Source organism: Sturnira hondurensis, unplaced genomic scaffold, assembly GCF_014824575.4.
Source record: "Sturnira hondurensis isolate 20B ecotype Veracruz unplaced genomic scaffold, ASM1482457v3 Scaffold0022215, whole genome shotgun sequence".
NCBI classification, from domain to species: domain Eukaryota; kingdom Metazoa; phylum Chordata; class Mammalia; order Chiroptera; family Phyllostomidae; genus Sturnira; species Sturnira hondurensis.
In genome coordinates, this window is record NW_028094846.1 from 3178448 (window position 1) to 3198372 (window position 19925).

At 58.8% G+C, this 19925-nt stretch overlaps 1 protein-coding gene across 1 annotated transcript; it reads left to right on the forward strand.

Annotated features, from left to right (window-relative positions):
* The first annotated feature begins 1890 nt into the window (after positions 1-1890).
* On the forward strand, positions 1891-19756 carry ATP1B1 (ATPase Na+/K+ transporting subunit beta 1). Its single transcript, XM_037034946.1, has 6 exons — positions 1891-2446; positions 6442-6570; positions 15352-15507; positions 16989-17173; positions 18944-19024; positions 19453-19756. Exons 1-6 carry the CDS (start codon positions 2350-2352, stop codon positions 19714-19716), a joined length of 912 nt encoding a protein of 303 aa, XP_036890841.1. The 5' UTR covers positions 1891-2349; the 3' UTR covers positions 19717-19756.
* The last annotated feature ends 169 nt before the right edge of the window (positions 19757-19925 follow it).

Consider the following 19925-nt stretch of genomic DNA (forward strand, 5'->3'; position numbering starts at 1 on the left):
AAGGTAGCAGGACTCTTTTTTACAAAATTGGGGTTCTATTTAAAAATCTGTCTCTCTGAGCCTGTCTCCATATACTTCGTCATGCACTGACTGGAGAAGAGAGAGGAGAGGCAGAGAGACAGACAGAAACTGCGGGTGGGGGAGGGAAGGGTGGACCGGAGAGTGAGCACAGGTCTGGCCCACACCCCTCTTCACCCCTCCCTACCCACTCCACCCGCTCATCTTTTTCTGCTGGTCCTGCCCGTCTACCTGCTTTCTTCCCTCTTACAGGTAGTTGGTGCCCTTGCAAGTGACCTGTCCTGCCTGAAACTCCTCCCTGAGGTACCCTCTCCTGGGAGGGGACCGGCCTCCGGTGGGCAGGTGCAGCCTCTTCCTGCATTTCTTCAGCAGCCGGGGGGCTTTGCCAACATAAACACTGCAGGGGACAGCCAGGTGGCTTCCTGTCTCAACGCACGCCACTCTCAAGGTTGCCCTTGAGGGAGCCCTGCGAGTAGCAGCCCCTTTGGGGCTGGGTGGCAGCAGCTTTCCTAAATTTCAGGTATTTTCAGGGGTGCCCCGGTCTTGCAGGTGGGCAGAGAAGGATTAGTGGGAGAGAGGGCGCGCGGTTCAATTCAGACTTGTCCTTAGATCTGCAGGGTTGACCTTGGACACAGAAAGGCGGCCCAGACAAGCATCGCTTTATTGGGTAATCCCTGCACACGGGCCCTGGAAATCTGCTCTTCCCGGGTGGGCTGTGTTGCCCCCCACCGGGATGGGGCTTCTCCGCAGTGACCGCGTAGGCGTCCTGCCTTTTTCTGCTGTGTCACTGCCCTGAGAAGCGCGCGTGAAGCCGCTCAGGGGTTCCACAGAGCGGCGAGGGAGACGAAACCAAGGAGTTTGGCTTCCCAGCGACAGGGGAGAGGATGGGAGCGGGGCGCATGCCCAGCACTGCCCCGGGACATCTTGTCATTTGAGCTGCGTCTCTGCAATCCCTCTAGTCCCAGGGTATTCACAGCCCAGCAAAGGGGTCGGTACCCCTTGCCCCCAAGGGGGCGTAAAAGCACGTCAGTGAGAACACCGGCCACCGCCTGGGTACCAGGGAGAGCCCTCGGTGGCCGGGTCACGTGCAGACGTGGCTGACTGGGGTCTAGACTAGCGTGAACCGCCTTGTAGTGCGACTGGTTTCCAAGGGAAGACTCGCCGGGGTGGGTCGGTCTCCTCCGCCTCCCAAGCCCGGGGGCCGGGGGCCGCCCTGGGTGGGTTTGGCAAGTGTCCTGTTCGAGGTGGTTCAGGCCGCCCGCAAGGAGCACAGCCGGTGGGTCAGAAGAGGGACGGGCCGGAACTTCCACCGCAGAGGCGGGGAGCGCCGAGGGGCCGGCAGGTGCAGGAGCAGGGCAGGGGAGGGGGTGGGGAAGGAGCGGGGCGGAGCTGGGCAGAGTCCCCGACTCGCGGGCGTCCCGGAGTGACCTTCCCCCACCCTGCCCCGGCCTAGGACTGGGGGAACCTGCGGCCGAGGAAGGCCGGGAGCGCGCGTGGAGAACGGGCGCGCAGGGTGGGGCGGGACCTTATCCAGAGAGCCCAGCCGGGGTCCCAGGGCATCCACGGGGCGCCGGGATACACAGGTGTAGGTCGCCCTACGACAGAAGGGCCTGGTGGGCGCTAGGCGGGGAGCGAGGAGCTAGCTGTGCGGAGCCGCCAGCGCGCTCCCCGCGTCCCCGCCGCCCCTCTCCGCGCCCCCGCGCGCCAGCCCGCCGCCGCGGCTCCTTTGTGCCGGCCTGGGCCCGCCCCCTCGGGCCCGAGGCCCCGCCCCTCTATGCCTGCGATTGGCCATCCGGGCCGCTAGTGGGCGGGGCCTCATGCCGCCGCGGCGCGGTATAAAGTAAAGGTAGAGCGTGCGCTGTTCGCCAATTCCTCGGCGTGTGGCGGGCGCCTGTGTGCTTGGCTCGTCCGTCCTTCCCTCTGACTTTCTTCAGCCCCGGCCTGTCTTTGCAGAGGTCACAGGAGGCGGGGGCCGCGCGCGCGTCCCCAGTAGCCGCGGGAGTGGCAGCTGCGGGTTTGCGGAGCCCCGGAGCCCCAAGGGCGAAAGGAGCGCGTGGCAGACCAAAGGGAGCCCGCGAGCGGCCGCGTGCCCACCAATAGGTGCGGGGCTCGGAGCCGCCCAGCCCGCGCGGTCCCTCTCTCCGCCCTCCGCCCCCGCCGCCCCCCCTCCCCCTCCTGCTCCCGCTCCGCCGCGCGTCCGGCACTCGGAGCGCCGCAGCGGCAGCGGCGGGTGCAGCCTGCGCAGAGCCAGGCCGGGAGCCGGAGAGGACCCAGCGCGCACGCCGCAGTCGCACCATCCGCAGCCCCCGCGGCCGCTGCTGACCCACCACCATGGCTCGCGGAAAAGCCAAGGAGGAGGGAGGCTGGAAGAAATTCATCTGGAACTCAGAGAAGAAGGAGTTTTTGGGCAGGACCGGTGGCAGTTGGTGTAAGTACGGGGTCCGCAGCGCTCTCCACAGCGCCTTGCCTCTCCCGGGCGGCGCAACCTCTGCACTGGGTCTGCGGACCGCTCCGCACCCAGGCGCTGGCGAGGTCGGCCGGTGTCGCGTTCGCCGGGTTTATCTTCCTGTGCGGAATGCAGAGTCCGCGGGGTGCGCGCAGGGTGGGGGCCCGCACGCGCCGGGCACGGGGTTCTGTACTGCAGCGGTCTTGTCTTGGTAATTTGCAGTCTGCCCCTTGAGCCTTTCCCTGCTGGGAATGGTTAGCCACTGGGAAAGTAGATGTCCCTCTCCCGAGGGTCATGCCCCAAGTCCTTAAAAAAAAAAAGGCAAAAACCAAAACGAGATTTGAGGATGAGAGAACTTCGTGGGGGTAATCACATCTAATGCAGGCGAGGTTGCGTGCTGTAAGCCCCTTCTGGTCTAAATATGTACCTCCCGGGGGCGGGGGGAGGGGTCCATCTAGACTGCAGTTTGTCTGTCCGAGCGGTACTCAGAGACCCCTGTGACCTCCCCTGGAGTCATCAGAGCCCTGGCATGGCCCATGAAGCTCCAGGGCAGGGCTGCGTTTCCCAGCCGTGGCCCGGGAACCTGGCAAGGTCTGGTGGATTTCCATGTCTCCACCGACAGATGCAAAATCAGTGGCTTAGGTTGGTTATGGTGAAGGGTTTCTCTGAGAAAGAGGTGGCACAAAAGCAAAAGATGGGCATCATAAGATTTGGGACAGCCTGTTGCTCGGCTGGGTATGTTCCCCCCCTCCACCCCCACCCCTACTGAAAATTAGATACCTTGTTTTCTACTCCCTACACCTGAAGGCTGACTTTTTTTTTTGAGGTCATTTTGAAGGGCAGAGTCGTAGGCAAATCTGAGTTGTGACTGGTGCCCGTAGTCCAGAGGGAGGGAACTCCCCCTTCCTGCATCACTGCCCCCCCCCAAATCTTCATCACCATCCTCAGGGACACCGCCTGCACCACCACTGCAACCACTAAGGGAGCCCTGGAGAGGGGCAGAGGCAGGCTGCTGATTGGGGGAATCTGTGGGCATCAGCAGAATGAGTCAGGGAAATAGTGCTTGGCTGACATTTTGAAATGGAAGAAGCCGGAATATATGATTTTTGTAAGGGGGGGGGGAATGCCGCCTCTAGTGTGGGCCCCTCTTGATTGAAGAGGGAAGGGTTAATAATGCATCACCTTCAAGGTTAGTCAAGGTGAAACCTCATTCCAGGGTAGCATGGGTGTCCCCGAGCCATGTGATGTGTAGGTCAACACAGGGATGGCTTTGAGCTGGTGTTCCGTGTTTTATTTTACATGGAGGACGCTGTTCTCCAGTGGGGTCATTGCCCTCGCACAAGGACAGCTCCCAGCATTTTCTCAGCGTGGAGGGGAAAACCGGGAAGTCCGGGTGTGGGCAGGGGGAACAGAACTCGGCCAGGGCCGTCTTCTCGCAGCTGCTGCAGAGTCTGGGGAGGCCTGGGGGGGCACTGCGGAGTGCACCTGTCCCCAGCCCATCGGCCCTCCCTGCCCAGGTGGTCTGACCCGCCTCTGCGTGGGCTGAGGCCGCACTGACTCCAGGCATGTTGTGAAATGTGCCCTCTAGTGCTTACCCCCCTTGTAAAATATATTTCTTTCCTCATTCTGGTTCCAGAACAATGTTTGCGTTAGAGGGTAAGGCTGTGTGGAACTGTTTGTTCTTTAAGCCGACATTTAATGGGGCAGCACCTCCACATGGTGGGGAGAGAGAACGAGTTAGTGTCTGTGTCTCAGGCCCCCACCCGGCAACATACTCTGTGGCTGCAGACCGCACACTGGTGTGCCCGCCTCACCTCTCCTTCCATTTTCCGAGGGGCGGCTGCTGGGCTAACAGTCCAGGTTCCGTTTGGTGCTGATAGGTCTGCCCTTTCCTGGCAGGGTAAGAAAGGACAGAGTCTCTGGCAGGCGGAGGAGGTGGCGGTTGTCGCTCCTCCGATGGGGAAGGTGCCACCTTCCTAGAACTGGGCCCAGCTCCGTGCCCTTGGGCCCAGGCAGGTCGCCCTTGGCTCGTTTCTGCCTGTTGGTCGATTTTCACCAAGATGGACAAGGGAGCCTGGCCTGTCACCTGCTGGAGAAATCATAGTGCATAGATCACCTGTGCCACCCACCTTTTTGAGTTAATGCAGGCCACCTGTGCCGCCCCCACTCTATTGTGGTAACAGGTGTTGGTAGGTTTTACGTTCACTGCTGGGCCCAGGGGCCTGGTTTTCCTTCTGCCTGTGGCCCTTTTGAGGGTCCTCTGCCGTCCACCCCCACCCGCCCCGCCCCGGCCCCTGCCACCACCTCCACTAATTAGAAAACCTCTATATTGTATTTTTTTTTAAGGTAAAGTGCCTCTAACGCTTGCCTTCTGAGCCCCCCTGGCCGGCTGGTACCATTTGTCCAGCCTTTCCCTTGGAGCAGCCCCTGGTGGCCTCGCCACAGCCCCTGGGCGCATTTTTCAGAGCAAAAGGGGAAAACTCACTTCTCTTAGGGCCCAGTGCTGGGCAGACCAGCAAGGCTGCATCTTCCTATATGTAACCAGTGTTCTTGGCAAGCAACTTGTTTTTCCATGGCTATGTGTGTGTTTTCCATGGTGGCCTCCATTAGGTTAGGGACCCTCCCATGCTGTTAGCCGTAGGTGTCTGGGGTCCGGGGATGAGGACAGAAATGCCCTGGATATGGTTGGAGGCGCCAGTGTGGTAAAGCTGAGAGCACCAGTTGGGTGGGGGCATCAGAAAAAAAAAGGGTTACAGCCGCACCAGCCCTTGCACCTCTTAGGAGCAGTGGCTGGAAAAATTTTCCAGATCTCTTGACGTCACAGCCTTGCCATTTGCCTGCCGCTGCCTGGATACCAGAGGCAGCAAGCACTTAACCCTTGCCCTGCTGGGAGGCGTTGGCCGGGCTGGGCAGCTGGTGTTCTGGGACATGTGGGCTTTGCGGTTTCCTTTGCTTCTTTCTTTGCCTTTCCCCTTGTTTGGGAAGGATTTGAACCAACGTTTTTGGTGCGGTTTCACGTATGTCTCCCTTTGTAAACAGCCCTCTGGCATGATGATTTGCTAATGGGAAAGCTGGGCTGGTGCCCCTCACCATGTACCCACTCCCTCCCCCGGCCCCTCCCACCACCCTTTTTCACTTCTCGTCAATGACACTTTTGTTCTGTAGCTTTCCCCCCAAGGCCCCAGCAACTAATGCATGGGGTCTGACGTTCTAGACGGTCCCAAAGGCCTCTCTGTGCAGACCTGTGGGGACTTGCTACCCTCAGGGCTCACCGCTCCCCCCTTCGCATTCCCGCCACCTTGTTTGGCTGGCCTGCAACTGCGGGCCCTGCCTGGTGCAGCCTGGTACTGTGCAGCCGAGCAGGAGATACACTTGCAGACCAGGAAGGGACAGCGTGGTTGGTCCCGGGGCCCCCGGGTGTTCGGGTGTGTTGCTCTCAGCCTCTGCCGTCCCCGGGAGACAGAATCTGCAGTCCATCATCACGGCAGCCGTCGTTCAGGAGACGCAGTAAACACGTGCCAGCCATTTTCACGAGAGCAGTGCCCCGCCTGGTTGGGGGCACCCGAATGGGAAAGACCGGGTGCCTCATGAAGAGCACTAGAGGTGGGGAGACCGTGCCGGGCATGCCTGGCTCGTCCCAGCGTCTGTGTGTCTGGAGAGGCAGCAGAGAGGCTGGGCTGTAAGGCTGGCGTGTTGGGATGAGCGAGGAGAGCACATGGTGGTCTGTGTGGGACCTGCTGCCGTGGGCGGCACACTGCAGACGCACGCAGACGCAGCCCTCGATTTCCCTGGCGACCTCCAGGAACTTCTTTTTTAACGTAGGGAATAAAATTCTTTCCTATAAAGGATCTTAGTTCTGGCCGCACACGCCCCCGGCCCTGCGCCACGCTGACAGGCACCTGCGCAGAGGGTGCGGGGATCGGCGTGCCCAGCCTGCCACGGCTCACAGCCTTGCGATGCGTCTGTTCTCCTTGCAGTTAAGATCCTCCTGTTCTACGTGATATTCTACGGCTGCCTGGCCGGCATCTTCATCGGAACCATCCAGGTGATGTTGCTCACCATCAGTGAGTTCAAGCCCACCTATCAGGACCGAGTGGCCCCGCCAGGTAATGTTAAGTTGGAGTGCGCATGCACTCATTCTTCCTGAGGGGGGTGGGTGGAAGTCTCTGCCAGCTGTGGGTAATGCAGGACACACGCCCCCCGAGGAGGACAAGCAGAGCCCTGGGGCTGCAGACCTGTTGTGTCTCTGCTCTGGGGTGGGGGAGTGAGGGTGCACCAAACCCCGTGTCCCGCCCTGTCTGCCCCCAGTGACGCCCGCCTCAGTCCCCTAGTCCCTGACGCCCACAGGGGTAAGACTGGGCCCATTCCAGGGCCTTGCCAGCTCGCACACACTTTCCCTTTCTCTCGGGGACCATGACTCAGAAGAAGCCTTTTAAACACCAAATTGGCTCCTGCTTTTGAAGGCGAACTGATCTCGCCCACGGAGAAGAGTCAGGGCTTCGGGGTCCACTCTCTCAACTGCTTTTGACTTGTATTTGACCTTGAGCAAAAGCACTCTCTTCAGTTCTCAGTACTTATGGCTGTTTGTTCTGAGTCCGATTCGCTGGCTTTTGGGACCCGCTCTGCAGCATAACTGTCTCCTTTGGCTCTGAAAGCCGGGCTAACAAAGGTTCTAGGAGACGCCGGGCGCCGCGTGTGCCCTGCTGGGGCCGGCGTGCCGCCAGGTCGTTGCCGAGACTCCGGCCCCGTCCGCACAGCGGTGCGTGCCCACGCCAGCCCGGACAGTGGAGCAGCCACTAGCCTGGCTGCCTCTTAAAAGTCATGGCCAGGAGGCCCTCGGGGGCCGGGAGAGGTTGCGTAACTTCCGGGTTCTCTCCTTATAAATGACCTTCAGGGGGTGGCAATGACGCATTCCCTCTCTGGTTTCCCCAGGCAGCTGTTGAGGAACAGCTGTATGGAGGTGACAATCCTGAGGCCGCCTTCCTGGCACCGAGCAGCCGTGATCACACATGGCTGCCACCGCAGACTCGTCACGTCCACCTCCTTGGCACCTCCTTGGGTGTGTGGAGGGCTCTTGGGAGAAAATGCTCCGAGCATGGAGGTGGCGAGCGTCACCTTCTAGCCCCAGGTCAGGTGGTCTCTGATGTAAGGAAAGCCCCCAGTATTTTCAGAGACCTTGGGGACTGGCGGGGGAGGCAGCTGGAAGTGGAAAAAGAGGACGTGGAAGTGTAGAAAATGGGCTAAACCTGCTCTCGAGAGTCATCGTTTCCAGCCACTATTTCCCAAAGACACGTGTGGGGGGGGGGCGTTGGAGGGGGTGTTCTGGGCGCAGAGAAGACTGGGAAACACTGCCCCCTGGCCCTCATAGCCCGCACAGTGGGACGGCTTCTCACATCCTCTTCTGTCGGGGCTTTTCATGGTGGCATTAGTCACTGCCACTTAGATTTTGCACAGTCCCCTTGTTTGTTTTGCCATCTACAAGCAGTTTTTCAATTGTGGTTCTATTTTCCAATAATTCTTAACTAAAAGCCACAATTGACCAGAAAGTCAAACATTTTGTTCTTCACGTCCCGTGTTTAAAAAATGGTCCTTGGCCACATAGACTTCAGGGAGTCGGCCTCTTGTGGGAGGTAAACTTGCCTCCGTGACTGAGGCAGAAACGGATGTTCACTTTCAGTGGGCAGTGACTGGAACGCCTGCCTCTTCAGTGGGGACCTTGCAGGTGACCTTGCTGGGAAGTGCCCGGTGGCGGCAGCTGTGGTGCTGGGTCCTCTCCGCCACCCCCCAGCCCCTTCCTAAAAGACACTCGCAGCCCCTATATTTAGTGTCCTTGCGGCCGATGGAGTCTCTCGTCCAAAGCAACACCTGTGGCTCATCCTGGAAATATGCGCTCCTGTCCTCTGGTCTGAGTCACAGGCCCGGTCCTCTAGCTTCCCCATCCTGTCACCTGCATTGTCATTCTTCTTTCTCCTCCCTCGTCTCCACGGAGACGGGCTCACAGAGGAGAAGTCCGGCTGAGTTCGGGCTTCGGCGTAGTATCTCTGAGCCTCTGCTTTGATGATAAAGAGGAAAGTTGTGTTTCTGAGTCAGACGCACCTGATGAGGGCCACACACTGGGCACAGGGCTGCAAGGCTGGAAGGCTCGCGGGAGCCGTCCCCGGCAGGATTGGGGGCTCTCGCGCAGGCCCGCCTGTGGGCGCCTGCGATCGCTCTCCACTGTGGGAGTGGGGCCAGGCTGAGTGGGGGTGTGGAAGGTGAGGGTCTGTGGCGTATCTCTCAGGCCCACCGGCCAAGTAGGAAAGGGTCAGGGCTGAATTACGAATTGAAGGTGAAACGTAAGAAAAAATCGATGACGGTCCAGTTTCCTGAGCGAGGGGCCGGGGACGCTCCTTACAAAGCCCTGAGGAGGCTGGATATCGGGGCACACCCGCCCCTGGGTCCGGGGCTAGAGCCTTGGCGGAGACGCTGGGTGGAGATGCTTCCAGCAGCTGTTCTTGGGGGTCAGCATGGCCTCCTGCTGGCAGGCAGGGTCCCGTCGCCCGACCTGAATCTGGATGTGGGCCTGGGCCCCTGAGCCATTGCCTGTGAGCTCGTAGTGACGTGGGCCCGAGGAGGAAGGGGGGCCTTGGCCTGGGGCACAATCCCCCCGCGTCCCATGCACTGTTCACCTCCCTGCGCTGCAGTCTCCTCATCCGTAAGATGGGACTGGCGCCCTGGTGAGGCGAGTACGTGGAAGATGAGCCGAGGGGCAGGAAAAGGCAGTTGTTAACAGCCACGGTCCCCTCCCCCCCCTGCACACCAGGTCCGGCGCCTCCGCGCTACGGCAGACGTCTTTCGCACCCTCACGTTGTCGTGAAGGTGATAGATCCTTGGCTTCCTGTGAAAAGTTTTTGGGAGCGGTTGCCTTGGAAAACACGCTTTAAAAATTAAGTACACTTAAATGACATGGTATTTGTTCCGTAGTCTGTCTTTAAAAGGCCCATGTGGGGTTGGCCCCGCCAAGCCTCTCTCCCACGCAGACCCTCTCGGGGCAGTTCTCATGGGGGCCCCAGGGTGGCTTCTCACTCGGCGACTGCCGTGGGCTCTGGGTGGGGAGGCTGGAGGCACACCTGCACACCCAGCTCACGCTTGTTCCTCACTGCCTGCCCTGCCACCTGCTCGGCCCCCACCCCGGCTCACTGAGCAACAGTGCCATGCGTGAAGGTCACTGCATGTCACTTGGCAGGTCCAGGGGAGGTCCCAGCTGCCTGGCTTCCTGCTAAGCAGGTATGAACGTGGGTTCTGGTCCTTCCTCCTGCGGCCGGGGCAGCTTTTGTTTGGGTTGAGGTGCTGGAAGAGTGGGTCTTTAAGACGGTCGTGGTTTTGATGCAATAGCGACCAAAGCCGAGGTGGGAGGGTTGGGGGAGTGAAGCCGGCAGACCACAGGGCTCCTCCGGGGGCCTGGGTTTGCTCTGGGTGGGCAGAGGGGCCTCTTGCCTTAGAATCCATCAGGGTCCGAGGCATTCTAGTTCCAGTCTCAGCACGAGTGGGATTCCTGAGACGCCACCCTCAGAACTGCCTGTTTGTCTTTCAAACTGCACCTCGCCTGGCTGTCTTTCACTTACGGTTCGGGGGGGGGGGGTGGGTATCGGGACCATTTGGCTCATTGGTCTTTGGAGGAATTGTTTTTCTCAAAGCGCCAGGAAGGTGTTTTCCTGCCACTTGTGATGAGACCGCACGGATCTTCGGAGAGCTGGCAAGATGAACCCGCAGAGCCGCCGGAGCTCCCTCTCCGAGCTCGAGACCTGGGGTGGGAGGCAGGGTTCTGGCCCAGGGCTGGCGGGATTTCTGGAAGCTGCCGCCCAGACTCCGTGTGGGAGACAGGCTTCAGGGTGGCAGACTCCAGTCCTTGTCTCTTAGTGTCCCCAGCCTCGTGGCTTCGTCACTTCCCCACATTGCTCTTTCTTCGTTTCTAAAGACAAGGATGCAGCGAACAAGTCTGTTTAGGGGCATGAGAAGCCTGGTGGTTGGCTCTAAAGTGTTCTTGGAGCCGTGGGAAAGCGGGCCTTGCTCCTCTGCAACGTGAGTGGAGCGGTGAGCTCCGCTGATGAGGCTGAGTGACCATCCCCCGGCAGGTGGGAGGGACTGAGTCTGCGGAGCTTCACTCGGGGCTTTTCTGCCGTGTTCAGGAGGGGAGGGTTCAGGCCTCGGGTCTCTCTTTCCAGGTGGTACAACGCGGTGGGGGTGGCTGCTTCATGTTTTGGGGTTTGGTGTCCTCGTCCCAGAAACCCCGCGGCCTGGGGGCCCATCTGACTCGGGTAGACGGAGAGGAACATGGAAGTAGTACGTAGTGGCCTCCGACCCGAAAAGCGCGCCTCCTCCCACATGCACGCCCGAGTAGGGATCATCAGGTTCCAGTCCGAGGTGGAGTTTTGTCTCAGGGTGCTGGCCACTGAGCAGATGTCGCGTTTTGTGTCTGGGCAGGGTGAGTGTGCCGTCTGTGCTTGTCCTTTGGTCTGGCCTTGAACAGGCACACGCAATTCATGTCAAATACGGATGGGGTTTGGCCTCTTCATGTCTGTCCTCCCGTTAACGAAAGTCGTGCTTGGCCTGGGAGAGACAGTGTGAGCTGCACCAAGTGCACAGGCGTGCCTCTGTCCGAGCACACCCACTTGTGTGAGGCAGACCCTGTCCAGGGCTCTCCCGGGAATGAAGGTGTTCACCCAGGACATGGCTGAGGGCGGGGAGGGCGGTGCGGGCAGCATTTAGCTGGGGCAGGAGCAAAGGGTCCGTCTGCTGAGGGCTCCTGAACATGCACAGCGGGTACAGAGGGGGCCTGGCAGCTCCCCTTTGAGGACTTTTCAGAGGGAGCAGGTTCTCCTGGGCCTGGAGGGTCATTTGCATCTGGCCAACCCCTGGGCGCCATGAAGCCAAGCCTGAGGCGGGAGGTCAGGCGGGGGCAGCTGGTGTCCAGAAAGGGTGGGGGTGCCTTTGCCCCTCGCACCCTCCCTGTTTTTAGGTGAATTGATACCGAACTTGTGGAGGTGAAACAAAAGTTAAAACCCAGATAAAACCCATAAACGTCTTAGCGGCATTTGAAGGGAGAAACTGTGCATGTGGACATGGTACATGTGAGCACACATACGTGTCAGTGTGTATCTGTGCGTAGATTAGAAGACTAAAACATGCCTCCAGATTCCATTGGAAATCTCTCGTGCAGGCCCAGGAGAGACAGGCAGGCAGGTGTCCCGTGCGTGGCTCCCACGCCGATCCGCACCTTTCGCCTCCTGTGCTCTTGGTGGTCACGGGGGCGCCCCCCCAAGGTTTCTGTGGGAAATGAGGCTCATGTGCAGTGCCGCTGAACCTTGGACGATGCATGTGGTAGGGGTGCGGACTCCCCTGTGCGACCGAAAGGCCATGTACAGCTTTTGACTCCCCAAAACTGAACGACCGTTAGCCTGTTGTGGACCGGAAGGAACAGCTGACTGACACGTTCTGTGTGTTATGTGGTGCGTGTGACATGTTCTTACAGTAAAGTAACTGGAGAAAAATAAGAAAATCAGAATGGGAAAATCTGTACTTACTAAGATTTTATGCATTCGTGACATACCTTTTCCTTTTTTTTTGGGTAGTTCTAGGCTACACAGCTCCTCTGAATTTTTCCAAATTACAAGCCTCCGAAAAAGTTTCCAGTGTATTGCAAAAGTCCACATACGAGTGGACCCACATGGTTCCAGCCGTGTCGCTCGGGGTCGGCCACATTCAGTCTCCTGGTTCCCAGAGAGACGGACACCTCGACAGGGACACCTCGCTGTGTGCCGGGTTTTGTGGGGTCTCCGTCACAAGGCTGAAGGGGGGGGTTCTCTTTAAATGCTTCAGACAGACTCACAGGCAGATTGAGAAGTTGTAAACCCACTACACTTTGTAAACAGTTGGAAACAAAATACTTTTCTTAATGAAAAGCCGCCTTTCTCCTTCCTTTTCCTTCCTCTCTTCCTTGGGGGTTCCCCTCCTACTACAGACACCCACCAAAACCAAAAATTGGGGTTTTCCTTCTCAAAAGAGTTGGGGACCAAGGAGAAAGGCACGTGTAACTCTAAGAAGCAACATGAAGCTGGAGGTTTCCAAATCTTACGTACAGCCAACATAACCAAATCCAGCATTTCCATATCGGGTTTTTAGGGGACTTCATGGAAGCACAGTTGGGGTGTAATTTCAGGCAAACGATCATACTCGCGAGGCCGTAGAGAGCTCAGCTCGGTGAGTGTCAGCTCCGGCTCCTGGAGTAGAATTTGAAACCGCCAGCCAGCGGTGGGGTGTCCTGTCTCTGGCCTCCGGGAGCTGCTGCTGCTGTAGACGGAGCTCATCCTTGTCCGCAGTTACAACCGACCCCTTAAGGGGCGGGCAGTGCAGAGAGGGACGCGCTGCCTGTGCCCAGGCTGGTGTGGACACATGCGGGAGAACCCCAGGCGTGAGGGGCATTTCTGTGGCCCCGGGGAGCACCGTCTGGGGGACAGAACGTACTCGAGTTGCCAGATCCATTCTTCCGTTCTTCCTCCTCCTCTCATTCATCTCGAGTGTCACGTAAATGACATGGAGGACGCAGACGCGGGTCCTTCAGCTGCCTCTTGTGAGCAGTTAGTGACTTCAGATCAATCACTCAGAGAAGAGGTTTGGAGGAGATGTCCTCAGGGAACGCTCCGGGTTAGGGCAGCCCGGCACCCAGCAGGCGGAGGCTGGAGGGTCTCGGGGAGCCTGCGGGAAGGGAACTCTGGGTTGGTAGGGCTCTGGCCCAGGGCTGACCCAGCCAAGCCGGTGCCTGGCCACCCCCGTCCCCTCTTGCATTCCCAGCCTCACCAGGCTCAGGTGCATCTCTGCACCGAACTGAGTCCAGACCCTTCGACACTCTCCCCACTGCCTTTCCCCCCCAAGGTGTCGACTTGGCAGGGTCGGAGCGTGAGCCTGCTCCCTGAGGGAGTTGGGCATCCAGGTGGGAATCGAGCGGTGTGAGTCCATTGCTTGGCTTTCATTGCCTCTTCGTGGCCCCGCGTGGAGAGACATGTGGCCTGTGGTCTTTTCTGGGCCGTTAGTGCTGTTCTGCATGTGATAATATCTGCAATTTGCATAAATCAGATGGTTCATGATTAACAGCAGAGGCGCTTGCTAATCAGAAAGGCTGAGTCAGCGGCGGGACTTGGCTTTGACCACAGCCCCGGGCATCTGGAGAACGCACTTACTTGCCTGTCGTGTTTGGGTGGTGAAGGCCCAGAGTGCTGCGTGGGAGCTGCTGGCTGTCACAGGGCCACCTGAACTCTTAGTGGAGACCCTGGACTTGGCCTCGTGGGGAAGGCAAAGTGCTCTGCGGCCCCGCTCTTCCCCCTCATCTGGGAGAAGGGATGGGGGCCTCCGGGAGGGGGGCCTCGAGCAGCCAAAGTGAGAAGCAGGCGCTGGGGCGGGGAGCTGGCACCAGGCCAGCCAGAGGGGACAGGGACTAGGGGGACACTTGCCGTGCACTTTGGGACCTGTCAGGATTAGTTTCGACATGACCTTCTGGGTTCGCTTGCCTCTTCCCCGATCGTTGGGTGGGGCTCCCCACGCCTCACACCAGCTCGGAGCGTCACATCAGGGTTTTGTCTTCCGCTGTGTCGCCTGTGCTGCTGGTGGACTAGGGTGGCCTGTCACCCGTCACGCTGATGTTTCTGACAGCGGTTGCTCTGGTCTCCTGCCTTCTCTTTCCCCAGCTGGGGACACTGTCTAGCCTGGGCACATGTGTCTTCTCTCCGTCTACGTCTGTCCCCCCACTACCCCCCAACACCTGGAAGGTTTCGGCAGACCCCCTGCCACGCAGAGGGGAGGCATCGCCTCTGAGCTCTCCCACACCCGAGCGCCAGCCTCCCCTGCCTGCGTGAGCGCCCCTCACAGGCTCCATTCTCTCCGACTCCAGGAGTGTTCTAGAGGAGTCCCCCACTTCCCACCAGCTCTGCCCCACCTCTGCCCCTGCCTGCCTCTGCATTTGCTGCAGGTCCTGGCAGGTGGCCTTGACGCAGGTGTCTGGTTACAGCTCACAGCAGTCAGGGCTCCCATAGCAGGCCCTGCCCTGGCAGCGGGACGGGGCCCGGGCACCTACTGCCCAAGCTCCAGGTCCCGGGGGCACAGGGGGCTTCTCCCCACCTGGGCTTGCCTCGCTGTTTTATTCTTGTGGGTCTCTGTCGTTTTCGTCCCTGTGCCCATCGAACTGTAAGTGACCACAGTGCCAGTTTTCCTGATGCGATGCAGAGAAGGGTTCTTCGGGGCCCCCCTAAATTCCTGTAGCCACACAGTTTTCTGTGGTTTGGGAGCATTTGAAAAGCTTCGATTGTAGTAACCTTTGTTTGCGTTCACTGGAAGATTTTTTTACGGGCGAGTTCTGTCGACTTTCTTGAGACAGTACTCTCCCCAGAACCGCTCTGGTTCTACATCATCCTTTTGAAATGATTCTTAGTGTCACCCCTAATGACACGTGTCTTGGGCCACCCTCGGCCTGGCCCCGGACCCTCAAGTCCCTCTGTGGAGCTGTGGCTGTGGGTGAAGTGGCCCCGACAGCTCCCAGGCTGGGCCTCATTACTTCCCCACGTTTGAAGCTCAGAGGCCCCCGTGGGCACTCGGAGGCAGGAAGGCCGGCAGCCCGGCCCCACCAATGCCCGTCCTCAAACCTCACGGATGGGGCTGCAAAGCGGCCGCCATGCCCTCGAGGTCACTCCCACTGCAACTGTGTCCTTGTCATCCTGTCTGTGTGGGTGCCCTGAAGAATGTGAGGACGGGCTGTTTTAGCCAGAAAGGATGCGCAGGGTTTGGACGTGGGGAGAGTGGTCTGGGGGCTGCCCCTTCCCCCCACTGACGCACTCTGTCCCCGCCTCTGCCCGGTCCAGGACTGACCCAGGTCCCCCAGATCCAGAAGACCGAGATCTCCTTCCGCCCCAGTGACCCCAAGAGCTACGAGGCCTACGTGACGAACATCATCCGCTTCCTGGAGAAGTACAAGGACGGGGCCCAGCGGGACGACATGGTTTTCGAAGACTGTGGCAGTGAGTGGGCTCGTTTCAGGGGTTCGCGGTGGGTGGGTTCACCTTTCCCGTTTCTGTTTGGTATGTCATCACCGAGCGATACTCCTGAAATGACGGAAAGGTTGAACTCCGGCCGTATTGAGAGGGCACTTCCTAGGAAGACTTTAGGTGGCTTGGGCTTGGATACCATGGAAGGAACCATGCAGCCACAGTCTTACTCTAAAAAACCAGACAGGTCTCCCTTTCGCTGCCCAGACTCAGTTCAGTGCTGGTTCCTGGTGCCCACCGCCTGGGAGAAGCACAGCAGCTTGTGGTCCCAGATCCCTGCCTCTGCCCACAAGCCCTCCCTGCAGGGGGTGCCGGGCCTTCCCCGGGGAACGGCCCCTGGGCGAGAGGGTCTGGCCTGCCCTGCGCTTCCCACCCGCGTCGGGCCTTCGGATGGCGTGTGGGCATTCGCCAATCCCAGGTCTTCATGTGGCAGATACTCCCTGGGCCTAATGTGGGCTGCAGTGCCGTCGTAAGTCATGTTGAAAAGACGGACTGAGTTACAGGGGACATCTCACCAAGACTCTGCTGTTAGAATTAAAGGAGGTTTCTGTGTGTTCAGTAATGAGAAGGCTCGATGGAGTGAACTGAGGCACTTTCCCCCTGGAAGGGAAAACAGTTAATTTGTGAATGGAAATTATATAGAAAGTATGTTGACACCAATATTCCGCGGGATGTTTGGTGTTAACTCTGAATTCTCCATTTCTGTTATTCTTTCTCCGTGTTTATCATGGGGAATAAAAAATGCTACAGTAAAATTTCTCAGTTGAACAAATGGTGCTAAGAACTCCCTGCCTTGGAAGGCAAAAACTCAAATCTGAAAGAGAAAAAAAAAACCCTTGAATGGTAGTTGAAAGGAAAAAAAATTATTTTCCCTTTTACTGTTCAACCTGCTTGTCAGAGGCCGAGCCCAGGGAATTCTGACCACAACCCCCAGTTCTGAAAGGGGCTGCTGATCCTGTGTTCTGACGGCAGGTCCCGGCCAGGGCACCGCATCCCCACCCCCACCCACCGCGCTGCTGCTCGGGACGAGCAGTCAGTTTCTGCTCGGCAGCTGCGTTACCCGTTATTTAAGGGAGAGAGATCCTGCCAGGGACCAGATGTCACGTGCTAATTACCAAGTGTGACAACACTCCAGTGTGGGGACTGGCGGTTGCTTTTGGTAAAATACCTTCTTACTGTCAGTGAAGAGACGAGAGGGGAAGCGCCTGTCCTGTCTTTGCAGGGCACTAAGTAAGCAGGGGTGTCCAACTTTTTGGCATCTCTGGGTCACTTCGGAAGAAGAGCTGCTTTGGGTCACACATTAAATACATTGTGACACCAAAAAATTCGCAGTGTTTTTGGTGAATTGAGGATTTTGTGTTGGGCTGCTTTCCCAGCCGTCCCGGGCCACGGGTCAGACACCCCCACGAAGGGGACGTGGGACAATTGCACACACACGGGCTTCGCTTTTGCAGGCGTGCCCAGCGAATTCAAAGACCGAGGCGCCTTCGACAGCGACGCAGGCCAGCGGAAGGTCTGCAGGTTCAAGCTCGAGTGGCTGGGCAACTGCTCTGGGCTGCACGACGAGACCTACGGCTACCGGGAGGGCAAGCCCTGCCTCATCATCAAGCTCAACCGAGTCCTGGGCTTCAAACCTAAGGCGAGTGACGGCCCACCCCGCAGGGTCCCCGGGGGTGGGGGGTGGCCCACCCCGGGCCGGACTCGGCGCTTCACCGGGGCGAGCAGAGGGTCTGGGGGGAAAGTTCAAAAGGGCTTCGGCAAGGGGGTCGCAGCCTGGTGAGGGGCGGCATTGCAGACTTCCGTGCCCACCCCGCTGCCCTGGCGGCGGGGCTCTCCACAGCTGGGAGGGTTCTGAGCGGCAGGGCCTGGCCTCACCCCCTGAGCTCGGCCCCCAGAGAGCAGCTTTCGTAACGTGAGCCCTTCCACCTGGTCAGAACGGGTGCTGCCCTTGGTCTTCACCGAAAGGCCAAGAAGCCACACATATAATGCAAACTCTTGAAAAGTAAAAACAGGAAAAGATACTTATCAAATTTGAAAACTACCCACACACACCACTGCACTGTGGTTTCAGTGCTCTCGAGTCCGGAGTGGTGGTGTTTAAAATTACCTGGTGAGCTGGGCAAGGATGTCCCTGCCAACCTGGAAGTGGGGTCTAAGTCAGACTTTGACGGCCGTCCTGTGGGCTTCTAGCCTCATGGCCACCCACGCTGGGGCAGCGTTTGGGGGGTCTCTGAAGGACAGCAGACTCACCATTTGGTAAGATGATGGCAGTTCCATAAAAAAGGGAAAACTTATGGGTGGTGTCTCTGCTTTTATAAAACTAGTTACTTTTTCTCTCCCTGAGATCATGAGTGGATCGTGCTGGCCTTTTCCCGAGCGTGGATTCTTCCAGCAGGTCCGTTCCCCCCACCCCGGTTGCCCACGTGGGCACTGTCACCTTGAGGCGGTGTCTGTCCGAGAGGAACCGGCGCCGTGCACTGAGCTGCAGGACACGATTTGCTGTCTCTGGAATCTGGCTCTTTGGTTCACCAGTCTCATCCTCCCCTTTTTAAGCTGCGTGGATTTCTGGCGGAGCGTTCTCGGAGAGTTCCGTCCAGATAGTTATTCACTGTGTTCCGAAATCAGAACAGCACTGGGAGTGTGAGTTCGGTGCCGAGACACAGAACTGCCCGTTCTGTCTGGACCGCGTGCCGCCCCTCCCGCAGGACACATGCATGAGCGGCTGCTGCTGCTGGAAGCCAGCCCGCAACAGCCCCCCCAGCCCAGGTGTTCTTCCCCCGGCAGGAGGAGTCAAGTTGGGCCCCGGGTAAAGGAAGGCAGGGTCTGGCTGCTTTGCTACAGCAGGACTTCTCAAAGTGCACTTCATTTAGGGTAGTGCCCCCTTTCTCTCTTTGCAGACGGGACCTCCTTAATAGTCGAAGTGCTCCCCCAATTTCAGGGCCCCCGCTGGACATCATGGGAAAGGGAGGTCTGGTTGAAGGCGGCGTGCTGGAGGGATGGGAGGGCGCGTCACTCAGCTGTTCGTGGCTGGGGAAGCAAGCCGAGTTTCATAGAAATGGAAACGTCCGCCTCCCTTCGGATTGTTACAATCTCCATGAACGCGGAACCTACCTCTGGGCGGCTCTTGTTTCCCAGGGTCCTCGGGTAACAGTAATGGGCTCCCAGCAGAAGCTCCGCTTTGCACCGGGCTGCCTCCCAGAGCTCGGGCGCATTGGAGTTCAGCAGCATCACGATCGGACCTTTCCTCGGCGGGTCGGGACACTCACCTATCTGCCGTCCGCAGTTGTCTCGTGGTGTCAGTGACTTACCTTGACCAGGGTGTGCTTGTTTGGGCTGCAGGCTCCTTTCATCTCCCAGAGACTTAAACACGGTCCACACACTCACTGACCAAGGTGGGTTTCCTTTCTAGCCCCCCAAGAACGAGTCCTTGGAGAACTCCCTTGTGGCGAAGTACAACCCGTATGTGCTGCCCGTCCAGTGCACCGGCAAGGTGAGGGGGGCCCGGGGGGGCTGTTTCAAGTTAGGGGTAAAATTTTGATGGGGAAACAGGAAACCTTGCTTCCAGGAAGCAGTCTCTGTCAGCTGAGCCAAAGCCTGCTGGGTGAAACTGCTCAGGACAGGGAGTGCCAGGAGAATGAGGCGGTGGGGTGGCTTGCAGGGAATCCTCGGCGGGCCTTGGCCAGTGCAGTGAGAACAGCCTCCGTCTGCGGCCCTCTCTCCAGGCTGCTTCTCAAGCCTGCGTGCCTGTTGTTTCCTGTGCGTCGGGTCCCCCGGTGCCCTCCAGGGTCAAGGGGCACCTCCTCCAGGGACCTGTGCGTGCAGCAGGCCAGGTCAGGGGTGACCGTGCCCACCCCCACCGGCCGTCTGCGGCCGGGACCCAGGGTCTGACGTCTCCTCCCCTCCCCTCCCTGTTTCCAGCGGGACGAGGACAAGGAGCGGGTTGGCACCGTGGAGTACTTTGGCCTGGGCGGCTACCCGGGCTTCCCGCTGCAGTACTACCCCTACTACGGCAAACTCCTGCAGCCCAAGTACCTGCAGCCCCTGCTGGCCGTGCAGTTCACCAACCTCACCCTGGACACGGAGGTGCGTGTCGAGTGCAGGGCGTTCGGCGAGAACATCCAGTACAGCGAGAAGGACCGCTTTCAGGGACGCTTCGATGTGAAACTCGAAGTCAGGAGCTGATCGCAAGCACAGACCGCTCCCGCTAGCCATTTAAAAAGTTAAGAGAGATACAAAAACCTACTAGTCTTGAACAAACTGTCATACGTATGGGACCTACACTTAATCTATCTGCTTTACACTAGCTTTCCGCATCTCCTAGGTTAGAATGTAAATTTAAAGTGTAGCAATAGCAACAAAATATTTATTCTACTGTAAATGACAACAGAGAA

Excerpts from the sequence above, each read along its gene's own strand:
- ATP1B1 (XM_037034946.1), top strand. The coding sequence starts at position 2,350 with ATGGCTCGCGGAAAAGCCAAGGAGGAGGGAGGCTGGAAGAAATTCATC. Across the intron at positions 15,508-16,988 it reads GGTTTTCGAAGACTGTGGCA|GCGTGCCCAGCGAATTCAAA; the intron begins GTGAGTGGGCTC and ends TCGCTTTTGCAG. Across the intron at positions 17,174-18,943 it reads TCCTGGGCTTCAAACCTAAG|CCCCCCAAGAACGAGTCCTT; the intron begins GCGAGTGACGGC and ends TTTCCTTTCTAG.